The 15,461-nt window shown below is 43.2% G+C and overlaps 1 protein-coding gene across 1 annotated transcript; it reads right to left on the reverse strand.

The window, feature by feature from the left end:
* Window positions 1-7,687: 7,687 nt before the first annotated feature.
* LOC115685611 (protein FEZ-like) lies at window positions 7,688-9,617 on the reverse strand. Its single transcript, XM_030610694.2, has 3 exons — window positions 9,117-9,617; window positions 8,253-8,459; window positions 7,688-7,801 (listed from the first exon to the last, which is right to left on the reverse strand). The coding sequence occupies exons 1-3, from the start codon at window positions 9,615-9,617 to the stop codon at window positions 7,688-7,690; spliced, it is 822 nt and encodes a 273-aa protein (XP_030466554.2).
* Between the last annotated feature and the right edge of the window lie 5,844 nt (window positions 9,618-15,461).

Raw genomic sequence — 15,461 nt, forward strand, 5'->3', positions numbered from 1 at the left:
AGATTCCAGAATCGCTACACTCCTTAAAGGAGGACTTTGAGTGTTACCTTGTTTGAGCAATCCTCGCATTCACTGTAGTGTTTTGATCCACTTCGTGCCACCTTGATCTTTCGTTCCTATCCAAATTTCCCTCTTAATCGCAAAAGAACAAGAGAGTATGAATGTTCGATGTTTGTTGTTTTAACATATGTTTTTCTATTTTGACTTTATATGTACGATTGCTGATTTTTTGGAATGATCAATGGAAGGAGTTATGTTTGACCATTCTTTTGTTTATATTATGACGTAAAAAGGGAGAACTATATGATATATGCAAATGCTGAAATAAGCAAAGGAACATGGTACATACATTGACATTTGCTGGAAAATTCAAGAAGATCAACAACTAAATAAGACAAGGGGAGCATACTTGAAGCATATCAGAACATAAGATTTCATTACTTACTTTGAAAGTTAGTCTTAATAGCTTTCATAATGAATGATATCTCAAAGTTAGTATTAATAGCTAAAATTAACCTTAACAGCTTTCACATGATGACCTCATTCTCTTTTTTATCAGAAAGTTATTTCTAAATAGAAGATCGAGACAAAATCATATCTAATTTTTTATGCTTTTTTCAGCAGTCTCAAGCTATTATCTGATCATATCAACTTTTGGAGACTGTGTCAATTGCTTGCTAATGCTCAAACATTCAGCACTTTCAAAGCTTTATAAGTAATTTTGTTATGGGCCAAAGCAGAAGCCTAATACCCCTTCACTTGAGGAGATCGCCAAGAGGGAGCCCAAGTCCGAGCCCGTCAACATATTTAGTTGGATACATCTTCACTCAAAAGCTTAAGCTAATGAGTTATAGGCCAACTTGGATATATTAACTGCACCACACCACACCACTTATCCGATGTGAGACTTTTCTAACACAACTCACACGTGCACTACAATCTCCTCGTCACGTGTAAGCTTAGTATTTGGTATGCTCCTCCTTAATTCAGATATCCTTCTGCACCAACATAACTCAACTTGAATCTCCAAGTCATTGCAATGCACCCGCAACTATGCACAACGACCATCATCAATTGCTAACTTGGGATTATATCACCCATGGTCTCTATCTCGCGTCACCAGACCAACTGTCCATGGTCACTTTTCGCTAAACCAACCATGATGGCAATTTCCACCCGAAACAAGTGTAGATCATGAGATTTCCTCGTTGAGATATTCACCAAACACCAGAACAGATTAGAGGCCCACCAATCTACTATCGACTCTTATACCATTTGTTATGGGCATGCAACGGAAGCCCGATAACTTCACCCAAGGAGATCGCCAAAAGGGAGCTCAAATCTAAGCCCGTCAACATATCTAGTTAGACCCACTTTCACTCAAAAGCTTAAGTTAATGAGTTAAGGGCCAACTAGTATATATTAACTGCTCAACACCACACCAATTCTCCAATATGGAACTTCTCTATCACAACTCACATGTGCACTTTAACAATCTCCCCCTCACGTGTGAGCTCAGTGTTAGGTATGCTCCCCCTTAATTCAGGTCTCATTCTGCACCAACATATCTCAAGTTGAATCTCCACGTCATTACAATGCACTCGCAACCATCATCAACTGCTAACTTGGGATTGCATCACCTATGATCTCTATCTAGCGTCACCAGACCAACTGTCCATGGTCACTTCTCATCGGACCAACTGTGATGGCAATTTCCACCTGAAACAAGCATCTATCATGATATTTCTTTGTTGAGATATTCACCAAACATCGGAACAGATTGGAGGCCTACCAATTAACCATCGGGTCTGATACCATTTGTTATGGGCCAAAGCAGAAGCCTGATACCTTCACTTGGGGAGATCGCCAAGAGGGAGATCAAGTTCGAGCCCGTCAACATATTTAGTTGGACCCACCTTCACTCAAAAGCTTAAGCTAATGAGTTATAGGCCAACTTGAATATATAATATATCCAACACCACATCACTTATCCGATGTGGGACTTTTCTAACACAACTCACCCGTGCACTTCAACAAATTCCAACTTTATTTTATTTGTAGTTTCAAATCTCAAATAATTTATATCTATTACATTTGCATATTCAGAGTTAGTTTTGTCATCTTAAAAAATGGAGAGATTGTTGACAAAACCATCTAATTATCAATATTTCATGATAAATCTAGATGTTATTTCAAGAAATGTCGATATATAGGATGCTCTATCACCATTGATGAAATCCGAAGTACAAAGTGGGAAGACTCATGGAGATTGGATGGACCTTGTCACGCCCCGAACCCCACCGAGCCCGCGACATCCCGTCCATGGTCGAATTGAACGCAACGTCCCAGGACGCGTCGCCGACCCAAACGAACTACGCAAGTGGAAGCGAAATAAAAATAACCCAGACAATAAATAATGACCAAAGGATAATATTTGCACAAATCAATATACGCAGGACAAGCTTGGCAATTACCTACAGCATTCATAATACACAACATCAACCCCTAGCTACTAACTTCAAAACCACGATCATCAAAATGGGGCGGTGGTTGGGTAGCCTAACTTCACTATTAACAAGGGGCATCCAAACAGGGGTGAAGCATCAATGTCCAATACCACCCCCGGCCTCCGAACCGCACGTGACGACTGTTCGTCACTCAAAACCTGAAAATGTTTAACAACGGGAATGAGATAAATCTCAATAAGCAGACCCCTAAACCCCACATAGGCTAATGCGTACCCAGACGAGTATCAACATGCAACCTATCTAATGACATATTAGAAATCATGTAACGTACTTACCTCGCCTCAATTCCCACGCCAACTCTGCACATTAATCATGTCACTATAGCGCAAAAATAGCCCCAAGCACATATCACAATCATTCGAGCGCGCATACACACGTGCGTTCACCCAATTCAACCCAAACACATTTCACATGCGCATCCATCTAACTTTCTCACAACCCGGGTCAACACCCCTCAGGTCCTTTCTCACTGCCCGCGTCAATACGCCTCAAGCCCATTCTCACAGCCCGCGTAAACACGCCTCAGGCCCATTCTCACAGCCCGCGTAAACACGCCTCAGGCTCAACTTTCTTTCCAATGACCCGCGTAAACACGCCTCAGATCCAACCTTCCTTCCACAGCACGCGTAATCACGCCTCAGGCTCAACATCCTCCAACGACCCGCGTAAACACGCCTCAGGTCTTTTCTTGCCTTTCTCGCCACACCCGCGTAACTACGGCTCAAGTTGGCAGCCCTTCGATCAATCCGGACTTTTTCAAGCAAATACACATGCCATACAATTCAATCGAACCAAGTGCCAGTTGCGCGTCAAGCTAGCACAAGCACCACATCTATCACTGCAATTCAAGCTCACATAATTTGTGTCAACCCAACCACAATTGACCAACGCAAACCACCGCCAATCGAGCATTGAATCACACACGAACAACCAATACTCTTGACATAGATTCCACCATCAAACAAGCCATAAGTTCAGCCACAATTTCAGCCGTAACCCGCCACAAAATCAGCCACGCTTAGCACATCAAACAACCGAGATTCTAACAATTAAAGTCACAAATGCACACTCGCAATCGGTCAGCTCAAGGCAACAACAACCAGCCATAAAAACAGCGAACATTAAACACCAATCGAGTGTCAAATCAACCTAATAACCCAACAATAATTCCCCACGACACAACTCGCCACTCCGACACATTCTAATCCGCATTTCATTCAATAACCCAACCAACGTCACTTCCTCATCCCGCTACGATCCAGCCATCAAAACAACAAGCAACATACGCAATTCGAGCACCAAATCAGCCCACCCCTCCAGCAACGCTCAACCGCAACATAGCTCGCCATTCCAACACGATTTAACACACATTTCACCCGATAACCCGATCGATGTCACCCCATCAAACCAGCCATCGAGGCCCGCCATAATCCATCACCAAATCAGCCATAAACAATTCAAAATCCAACCATAATCAGTCCATCAATCTAGCAACCCAATCAGTCCTTAAACAGCCCTCAATCCACGCTAATTGGTCCCTAAACAAGTCTATTAGTACCCAATGTCCTAGACAAAATTTAGGGAGTTGCTTACCTCGACTTGAGCAAAAAAACGAGGCTGGGCAGTGGGGGAAATCGTCGGGAGAGCCGCAGCGGCGGCGATTGACGAGGCTCTCAGCCACGGCCGGGCGACGGCGGTGGCAAGGGAGCTCCGGCTGAGGCGGCAGCAGCTCGGCGGCAGTGGGGGCGAGCAGGGCCTCGCCGGAACAGGGGAAGGGGAACAGTCGGGCTAGGGGGTCAGAAGTAACGGACGGCGGCTCCGGGCTGGGGCGTGCGGCGGCCGGAAGAACGGCGGCGGCGCACGGCGGCTGGGTGGGCGACGGGAACAGGACAGGGGGGACGGAACAGGGGAAGGGGCGGCAGAGGGAAGTCTCGCCAGAACAGCAGCGGATCCGGCGGCTGAGGGGGGAGCTGGGTGGCGGCGACGAGCCGGCGAGGGCGGCGGTGGCCAGCAGCGACGGCGGCGACCGGTCGGTCGGGCGCGGCGACGGCTGGCAGGCGAAACAGGGGAAGGGAAGCCAGAACAGGGGAAGGGGAGGTCGGGGTGAACCGGGGAAGGAGAAGGGGGCTGCGGCGGCAGTGGGGGCCAGCGGCGGTCGGCGACGGCACGGCGGTGCTGCAGGCGACTGGGCGGAGCAGGGCTGCCCGGCCGACGGCTAGGCAACGCCGAACAGCGGCGCCGAGCAAGTTGCTGCTCGCACGGAGAGGATGGTGGCCAGCAGCGATGGCGAGCGGCTCACCGAAAGGCTGGGCGACGAGCGCAACGAGGAGGGGGAACGCGCGGCGGCCGGACGAACGGCGCACGGCGGCTGGGCGGTGAGCGGCAGGCGAGCGTGCGGTGGAGGGGAAGAAGGACGATCGAGCCAAAGGGAGAGGGGAGAGAGAAAACGTGATGGGAGGGGGGAGAGAGAGAGAGAGAGAGAGAGAAAGGACAGACGGGACAAGGGGGAAAACGTGAGCGGGAAAAGAGAAGGAGAGAGAGAGAGAGAGAAAAAGAGAAAAAGGTCAACGCACTCGATTCCGATCTAACGGACACGATTTGAATCCGGAAACGATTCAATGGTCCACGAAAATTTCTAATTAATAATATAGGAAAAAGGACCAAAAGAAATAATTCAAAACACACTACGAGGGAGGTCTATTAGTCTAAATTCGCATCCGGTCAAAAATTCACTTTTCACATATCCCGGGTAATCTCGAGGCTAGCCACAATAATATCGACACCGTCCAATTAAATTCGTCCCGAAACTTCGAGAAATTCGACACCAAAATTTGGGCTCTAAATAACGGTCAAATTCGATCGAGTGCGATTGTAGCGAAATCTCTAATTTAAAAAGAATAACCCAGGAGTGATCAGTTCCGGGCGAGATTTTATTATAAGCGCACTGACGAAATACCCGTTTTATAAATCTCAAAAATGGGTCGAAATTCGGAATGTCACAGACCTTGATAAAGGGTGAACAAGTAAGATAGAATGGGAAATTCATGGCGACTTGGAAGTACTATAACAAGGTTAATAGTTTAGTGAAACCTTGATCACTAATGTACTCAGAAAGATCAAATGGAAATTAGTACATAACTTAACTACTAGCGGGAAGTTTTGATAAACTCACGGATTGTTGATAGAAGCAGTTTTCTATATCACTCGTGAAGGACATGTATTTCATGTGTCGATGCAAATCTGGAAGACTTGTATATTCCTTTGACTAATATTCTAAGTCTAATAGAAATTGATAGATAACCTCAGGTTTGTCAACCCATTCTTGCATATATTAAATTTGTCTTATTCCATCAAAATTGTTGAGTTTTTACTAATCAACCTATTCACCTCTTCTTGGTTGCATAATTAGCCACAACATCATGGACGTGCAGGTTTTGAAAAAAAATCTTAAAATTTAACAAATTATATGGAAGTATGATTTCTCAGCGGATTCTGATACATATAAGCCATAACCTTATAAACTCTACAAATGGATAAACGATGTTGCGTTGGACTACACTAAAACCAGGTCATATTCGTTTGCTTGCCTTGTCCATGCAAAGCCACCACGTCGGATTTTTGACGGCTGTCCTATAAAGAGTTGTGACTAAAGGTGTTGATCTTCGGTACAAGTTTGGAGTATTGACAATATGAATAAAAAGGTTTAGGGTATTGTTGTCACAGTGGGCAAAGTCAAGAGTTTTTGTGATAGATGGAAGGTATTTTTGTCACACTTGTAAAAGTTTGGGGTATTGGTGACATTAAAAAAAATTGGAGTATTGGTATCACAGTGAGCAAAGTATAGGGCTTGCGGTGGTAGACCCTTTGTCATATTCGTACAATTTTGGAAGTTTTATTGTCAAAAAAAATTCAAGATAATGATGTCATATCGGACATAATTTATGACTTTTTATACTATTTTATTGTAAACCTAAGATTGCCATTTATATAAGAATTTCCATTTATATAAGAATATATATCCTGCTATTTATTTATTTTTCATATCTTTTATCAGTTTTTTGTCATTTTAATTGGGGGCTGACTTGGACTACTATTCTATTGTTTCTCCTTCTTGATATTTGAGATGTGCAGAAGGAACCAGGGTTTGTGGACCAATCATGCATAAATGGAAATTCAAAGCTTTACTTGATAATACAGTCTAATTTGATGAAATTGGCATGTCGGATGATTAATTTTATTGTCTATATATGATCAATTCAGATTCCATCATAATAGTAGAGTGGGTTTAACATCTCAAGTATGCTCTTTTTGTAGTGATGAAACACTAAGATTGAAAAGCAAAATTTTAGGGTCGGGAACTGGCGGCGATCGAGTGAGCAGTGAACTTACTATCTCGATTGAAATTGCATGAGCCATTTTTTTTAACAACCTAGGGGCACAAGTGTAGTGCCCGATTATCTAGAAATCCGCAAAACATCCTTATAAACCCTATGAACCTATTTAGTCCAGACCTTTAACATGTGCAATATAATGGTGGATATTAAGCAGGTACCTCCATTTCCTAAGCTGGAAGCACCGGCACTTAACCAATTGCATCAATTCTATTCATTCACAAGCAATTACTTTTTGTATCTCTCCATGGACATTTTACTTTGAATAGACAAATTTGGAAGATTTCTCTCTAGCAAAATGTCTCAATTCTCAACTGGATTTTTCTTTTAAGATGGGAGACATAGATGGTAGGAAGTCTCTACTTGAACATAGTTGCTCTAAAATTTTTTCACACTATACATCAATTTATGCTTATCATTCAAGTTACTTACCTGGTCATGCCCACCTATTCGAAAAATGAAAATTAGTACAAAGGGAAAAAAACAAAAAATGAACTAATCGCTAATTTCGATTTCATAGTATCCGAGAAAACTAAATGTAAACTAAGGGAAAAGCATGATGTCTGGTATATTATCGGGGTATGTTTTCTCTGTAGAAATTAAGTGGTTCCATTATACACCAGACATCATGCTTTTCCTTTAGTTTTCTTTAAATATCTATCGAAGGTTTGATACAAGCATTAAATTTAGTCTTTAAATATCCATAGATCGGCTGCTTGAATCTTATTCATGAATGATCAGCCGGTGTTTCACAGCGGGCTGAAAAAATCATCCAGATCTATATAGTCTACCCTTGGAGCACCTGTTGCCGGCGGTGAGGCGGTGCAGCAAAGTCAGCTCCGAAGTTCCCAGCACCGTCGAGTCCCTATGATGATCGTTTACCTACGCATGTAGTAGAAAAGGAAATGCATTCACCTGTCAAATGATGTCGATGCCATACAAGAACCAAAAGGAAGATTAGAATATGAATAGTGGCCGAATTTTTTCATTAACCAAGAAGGCTCGTACAAGTTGCTCATATCTGCTTCCTTTTTTCTTTTTAACAAAAATTAAACTAAGATATATTGAAAGAATTTCGAGTAAGACAACTTAATGTTGCTTTTAACTTTAACTAAGATAACTGATGATGTAATATGAGTGAAATGCCATCACACGACCAAATTAATCTTCCTGGAGGATGCAAATTCTGAAGAATGCACGCCGAATATCACTGAACTATCCAAGAGATAGCAGGCCAAGTGTCAACGGATGCCTTTCAGGTAAATTACTGTTCTGACTTCCTACAACGAGAAGCATTGAATTGATCGAAGCATGGCATGATATCAAATCTTACCCTACTATTCAGATAGATGGTCTGGTTCAGACGAACAGGAGCAGGAATTTGCCCTTCTGGAACATGGTAATGTATCTCGCTAACCACAACATCCTCATGATTGCCTCCTGGAGCAGCTTCATATGTGAGCACTCCATCATTGCGAGCACTCAATGAGCTATTCCCGGTCCAAGGCTTCGCAGAAAGTCGATAGAGCATGAAAGAAGCCTGCACATCAATAAAGGGGAAAGGTTTAACTTAATGAAGGAAAGGTTCTAGATGTTCTATGGTCATTGAACATTCTTGGTTACGTGGCGTGCTTGTAGATTCTCTTTTCAAGGTTTTGATTTAAAATTACTACTTACAAGTACAGACTTGGATTGTGCTCAATATTCTTAGTATGAAGACGTTGGTTGTTAATAAAAACCAAAGCGTTATAGCTCTTGCAAGTAGTATATCCAGAATTTTAACCTGTAGTTAGGACAATTCAAGAATCTCCCTAGAGAAGTGATCATGATGCATTCCCATTAGAACAATCGAATTTCTGCTTATAAATCATCCAAACGATGCTTAAAAAGCCTCCTGGATTACACAGTCGTGCAAAAACCTGTCAAACTGGGGAGAATCATTCAACATAACAGGTACTTAACCATGCAAATTGTTATCAAACAAAAATTGGTGCACACATGGAATTCACATAGCTCTAATAAAACGGGAAAATATTGCTCAAGAATCAGAATCCCTATAACAACTGACGATTGGAAAAAGAAAATGCAAAAGCCAAACCACATCGTACAGATGAAAATTCAACTAAAAGCTGCCACTAATCAGGAGGGAAGCATGCTTATATATACATAAGCGAAATTTAGAATCATCATGAATCACCTGGGCATGATCAGGCAGGGCAAATTCATGCATCGTCCAATCAGTCCTAACAGCATTGTGAACTGAAGTCCCCATGAAGAAAACAAGGCAGCTCTTGGTACCCAGACCTTCACCACCAGCACCCAAGACAGCATCGTTGCCCCTGCCCCACATCAGCCAGAATCCGCAGTTCATGGCCCTCATCCTTCTCTGGCTATCGGCTGGCCCACGAGTTGCTGTGTAGAAGTACCAGTGCCTGGTCGCCTCCCCAGAGCCGTTCTCGAAGTAGGGATTCTCCAATAGCTCCGACGGGCTGTAGCCATACACGTCGAGCTCCCTGATCACATTGTGATAAAATCGGTTGGCCGGGTCAGGGTTCAGGTGGTCGTCCTTGTTCACCAGGTAGTTGCAGAAGATCTCTTCATCAGAAGGGAAGAAGCGGAAGCCCAGCGGCAGCACGGGCATTGATCCCACGTTCTTAGCATCCCGGTCATTGTTGTCAGGAATGCTTTGGGCAGCCATTGTTGAGAGAGAGAGAGAGAGAGAGAGATTTGACGGTTTCAGCCAGTGAGAGAAAGAAGAATGAAGTGAAGAAGAATGAGGGAGTGGAGGCTTTTTATAGGGGAAGAAGAAAGAGGTGTACAGGAGAAGCAAACGAGAACAGGTGCATGAGACTGAAGTGTTCTTTTCTTCACCAAAAGGAAAAAGCAAAAAAGGACATCCTTGTCTGGCCCTAAAAAGGCATGCCTTATTTGCTTGTCCTGTTTTGGCATGGGTAGGTAGGTGGATAGGATCGAGCAGTTGGTCTTTTTCTTTTCTTTTTCTCTTGTTTTGGCAAGTAGGAGGACAGAAATGGATGTGGCAAAATAAGAAAGAGCAAAAAAGGAATGTGGCAAAAAATCTGGACCAAAGAGAAACAATTTTTTCCTCTTTTTAACTTCTATTGGCAGTTTCAATCTTATCCTTTGTAAAAAGGCAATTAAATCTAGAGTAATTATGACACATTCTGATGTAGATAAACTTTTACACAAATAATTTTATACATGATAATACCTTATCTCAGCTTATGTAATATTTGAGCAACTAAAATCATAGTATTTGTTTTTATTAAGGGCAAAATCTACTAAAACCCCTAAATTATGCCTACCATGATACATTTACCCTAAATTTTTTCTGTGACAGCAAAAATCTCAAACTTGTACCTGCATGACACATTTACACTTCGTCAAAGTTTTGTCACCAAGAATCATTAAAAATCTACCTACATGGATGCTAGAAAAGCAAACAATATTGACATGATGCTGACATGGCTTAAATTGTGACATCCTAAAAATTGGTTCATTTGGGATTTATGAAATACTGAATTTTATGAATGTACTCGTAGTTAGTTCTCGCCCGGAACTGATCATTCATGGGATACTAATAATTAGGGAAAGGCTAATGGGGGATTTAAATTCGTGCGACGAAGAGAAAATTCGATCGTGAATTGATTTTCGACCATAAAATCGCCGAGGTGATATTTGCAGCCACTGTTGGCCGATCTGAGGATAACTGGGGGTCAGTTCACCACTGTCATAGTAGTGGATCGCGGGTGATTCCGCTGGACCACGAAATAAATTGACAAACGGTCCTGAACTTATACCAAACGATCGTGCCCCTCGGATCTAGTCATTGACCCTCACGATTTAAATGACAACCGAAATCGTCACGAACCGAACGAACTTGCACGTGACTCAATTTATTATCAGTCACGGGTCGAATATGCGAATTTCCCCAACAAGCCGCCCGTTAGTTTGAGAAACGCTCGAGTTACGTTTAATAACATTTAATTATTTAATTGAGCTCAAATTGGACATCGGAAAATTAGGAAGTCACAACGGGACGTTAGGACGACGTTGCGGTTGTAACGTGCAATTTTGGATGCGCCCGAATTCTTCAGAAAAATTCATTTTCGATGAGAAACGGAGAAAGTGACCATTTTACCCTTGGGAATTAATAAAAGGGCTAGTTTTATGGAGCAAGGGCATTTTGGTAATTTTGCCCCAAAATTTGGAAAAGACACTTTTGCCCTTGGACTTTTTGAGAAATTCCAAGATTACCCTTGGATATTTTGGATAAGATTCGATCTGGGCCGTCGATTTCAAGATAAGATCGAATCTGGACCGTCGGATGAAAAGATTAGAGAGGGGCATTTTGGTAATTAGCCAAAAGTAGACTTTTTAAAAGATAAGTCTCTCTCTCTCCTCTCTCTCCCCTCCCATTCGGTTTCCCCCCACCACCGAAAACCCCCCCACTGTGAGCTTCCCCCTTCGGCCGCCTCTCCCCTCGCCGATCGCCGCCGTTCGTACGCCCGCCGGACCGCCGCCGCCGTGTGCCGCACCACCCGTCCGCCGAGCCTCACGCCACCCTCACCCCACCGTGATTCTCTCTCTTCCTCTCGGTTCCTCTCCCCTTGGCCGTGAGCCAACCGGCCATTGCCCAAGCCGCCGCCGTTCGCCGATCGCCGCCAATCATCACCGCCGCCGCAAGCCGCCGTTAGATCTTGGTTTTGCCGCCGCTTTCGCTCTAGCCGCGTGAGTCTAGAGTCGGGTAAGTCGCAATCTAATCCTTGCCTAGGACATCGGGTATTAACGGGCTCGTTTAGACTCGGTTTAGTGTAGTTTTATGGGCTGTTTAGAGTTGGATTAGGGGCTGATCGTGATGGAATTAAGTGCTGGAATTGTGGACGGATCATGGCTAAGAAGTGGCCTGGATTATGGTGATCTAGAGACCAATTTCGGGGCTAGTTAAGGCTGATTTATGAGCTGGGTTAGAGCTAGAACTTGAATTTTTGAAGTTCGGTGTGAATCTCGGATTGGCGGTTATTGTACGTCTTCGATTTACTATTTTTGTGGAGAATTTTGTGGGACGAATTTGAAGAAGTTTTCTTCATGAAAGTTGCTCCCAATATCTTGAAGTATAACATATTTTAAATTTATAATTTTTGGAGGTCATTTGGGTCGCACGAATACCCATTCTAAGACCGTATCAAAACTGCCCGGAACACTGTTCATCCCGACCTTCGTGTTTTTCCGAATTTTTATAAAATATTCCAGATCTATTTTCAACAAACTTCCTTCACAAAATTTGTTGATGACTTTCTTTTCTATGACATATAAAAATTTCAAGGCTTTCTAAGGTGATTCGGGTACTGGATGAGATGCATTTTTATGGTCAGGCGGCCTGACCGGACGGGTTGATTTTCATCTGACTTCAAGTGACCAAAAGAGGTGTTTACAGTTGGAACTGGGTTTCGAGTTCTTCACAGAAAATGTTTATCAAGATGTTTTACGCAACATATCCAAATTTCAGAATTTTTAGAGTTCTTTTACTATTTATTTGAATGGGATTTCGGTCACTGTGTAAACTGCCCAACTTTACCTCGATTCTTTGGATGTTCGTTTTTATGAGCGGAATGGTGGGGGTGTCGAGGTTGAATAGTTGCTGCCCTTGTGACGGGAATTGATCTTGAATGTGTGTTTGCATGTGGATGGTGTGTTTGTAAAGTGGTTGTAGTTGTTGGTTGATTTCTGAATGATTGTTGGGCTAAATATTGAGTGGCCGTATGCCCTGTATGTATGGCCGTGAGGTGTGTGGTGTGATTTCGAAATGAGCTCACGTGTCAAGCATGTGTGATTGTGTGGTGTTTGTATGGCAAGGATGTGCATTTGCGAAGTGGGTGTGAGGCGTGAGATTGTGTGTGGCCGTGTGTACGTGTGGCCGTGTGAAATGAGTGGAACGAAGGTATGGGAATGTAGGATTGGTTGGAAAAGTGATACCCTGAGGCGTGTTCGTTTACGCGGAGTAAGTTCTGTCCTGAGGCGTGTTCGTTTACGCGGGACGATGCCGTCCCTGACGAGGTGACGATGCTCGGCCCGACGGGGTGACGATGCCTGACGAGGTCAGAAGACCGTTGGCCTGATGCGTTTTACGCGGGCGCGGTAGAGAAGGAAAGTTGAGAATGTAGGATTCCGTCCTGAGGCGTGTTCGTTTACGCGGGACGATGCCGTCCCTGACGAGGTGACGATGCCCGGCCCGACGGGGTGACGATGCCTGACGAGGTCAGAAGACCGTTGGCCTGATGCGTTTTACGCGGGCGCGGTAGAGAAGGAAAGTTGAGAATGTAGGATTCCGTCCTGAGGCGTGTTCGTTTACGCGGGACGATGCCGTCCCTGACGAGGTGACGATGCTCGGCCCGACGGGGTGACGATGCCTGACGAGGTCAGAAGACCGTTGGCCTAATACGTTTTACGCGGGCGCGGTAGTGGTGGAAAAGTTGAGAGTGAGTCGGATTTGGTTTGACGTGTGAGGTTTGTGAAAGTCAACGCACGGCGAGAGTTAGTGTGTGTGCGTGGTTTGCCTCGCGTGATATGGTGCTGGATGAGTATGGATATAAATGAATTGGCTGTATTATTGTTTGACATGCAGGGATGTGCATGATGGATCCCAGGTAGGATCGCATGTGATTGTTAGTACGATTGTGTGGATGTTGTTTGTGTGTTGCTTGATTCGGTGTCTGGACTTGTCTGGAATACGTGGTAGCCTAGGTAAGGTTTAGGTTGTGAACTTATTGATAAGTGTCTCATGGTTGTTTCAACCAAACCATTTCAGAGCACTCGCCCGAGCCATGAACCTTCCGCCGCCGTCGCAGCGTTTTGGAACTGTTATGCACTCTGATCATGATGTGGTAGAATTCTCGATCGAGATGGAGGCCGATTCGGAGTCGACGGATGAGCACTTGCCTGATGAGGATTCGGATGAGGATTCCGAAAAGAGTGAGTCAGAGCGAACGCCATCTAGAGGGCGTAGGGATTAGCTTTGGAGCTGAGGAAGAGTTTGGAAGTGCCCATTTTGGTGTAGCGTTACCCAGGCTACTAATCTTTTGTGATAACGGGGGTTTGCAGTTTAGTAGTCCAATGTGCATATTTTGCTTTGTGGTTTGTAAATTGGCGGTTGTGGCATACATTTATGTTGTAAATGGATATTGTGCTTAATTCGAGGTATAGTATAAGATTTGGTGGTTTGGCAATTTATTCTCCCTAGTACCCTAGGTAAATTATTGTTTGGGTGTTTGATGTTTCCGCCGCGATTAAACTCTGATGGGTTAATTTGGGTCGGCGACGTTTCCTGGGATGTCACACTAATTCGACCGAAGAGGGATGTCGCGTGCTCGATGGGGTTCGGGGCATGACATAAATAAAATAAAAACGATATTGTTTTGGCTGAAAAATTATCTAGCGAAACCTTAATGGTAGGTTAATGTGTTACATAAGTACAAGTTTTGGGGTTTTTTGTGATGTCCCATAACATCACGCGCAACATGTGTCCTTCCCAATTTTATTTTTTTAATTTATTAATAGCACGCGGAAGCACAACTAAATTTTTTCATCATGCCCAACAAGAAATCGCTCGAGTTTAATAATATACATATGCATCTTCTTTATAATAACATCAATATGTACTGACTTGTTACAACATTAAGCAAAACATAACGAAATACATAGTCCTGGGAAGTGGGTCGGGTCAACTAGCACCACTACTCCCACATAAGCCCAAAAGTGAGTCACCATCTAACTCAAGGGTTGATGGCCTCGAGCATCATCTTGTCCCCTCCATTGTCCTTTCCAGGAGACCATCCTACAAACTTTTGAACAAAATCTTGAATAATCGAATGCCTTACCTACCTTCTAACTCGTGAAAGATTGAACCAAAGGAAGAATATGCTTCTGAGAATGGAAAATAGAGTGATACGGATATGTTTTGATGTACGTTGGGAATCGCCAAATTACATGTGGCATAAGCAAACTTCTTATATCAACAGGTGTAATGAGGTTAGAATATAATGGTGATGACTAAAGGTAATTATGACTTAAGGATAGGTGTCAAATTTGGTGGAAGAGTTTGAGTCTAAAGGAGGCACATGGCCATACACTTATTCTCAAGATGCCACGTAATGTGTTTGTGTCCTAACCAAAGAAATTTGTGAATAATCATAATAAAAACAATATTCATCTACCTTTGGGCCATTAATATAAGAAATCAACTATTAGTACTAGTTAACTAAAGTTTAAACGAATAATACCACCCATCAATAAGTAAGACGACGACAAATTGATTAGCACCGCTCTACTAGTAACGTATACATCTATAAAATTTAATTTTCAATATGTCGAACTCGGAACGATTACATTCACGAACAATCATACTCTACGCCTCACAAAATTTATGATCCAACTAAAATTTCTACGTGTCCACCCGAATTCTAAGCTAAATAATACTTAACTTTACAATCTAAGTATCATTATTGAACACGGAAAATTTTTAATG

The sequence above is a fragment of the Syzygium oleosum genome, unplaced genomic scaffold (assembly GCF_021117445.2).
Source record: "Syzygium oleosum isolate NSW1041296 unplaced genomic scaffold, Sole_v2.1 Sole_v2.05, whole genome shotgun sequence".
NCBI lineage: Eukaryota > Viridiplantae > Streptophyta > Magnoliopsida > Myrtales > Myrtaceae > Syzygium > Syzygium oleosum.

Coding starts and splice junctions, on each gene's coding strand:
- LOC115685611 (XM_030610694.2), bottom strand. CDS start 9,617: ATGGCTGCCCAAAGCATTCCTGACAACAATGACCGGGATGCTAAGAAC. Junction 8,460..9,116: donor CCCTGCCTGATCATGCCCAG/GTGATTCATGAT, acceptor ATTGATGTGCAG/GCTTCTTTCATGCTCTATCG. Junction 7,802..8,252: donor CCATCTATCTGAATAGTAGG/GTAAGATTTGAT, acceptor CTACATGCGTAG/GTAAACGATCATCATAGGGA.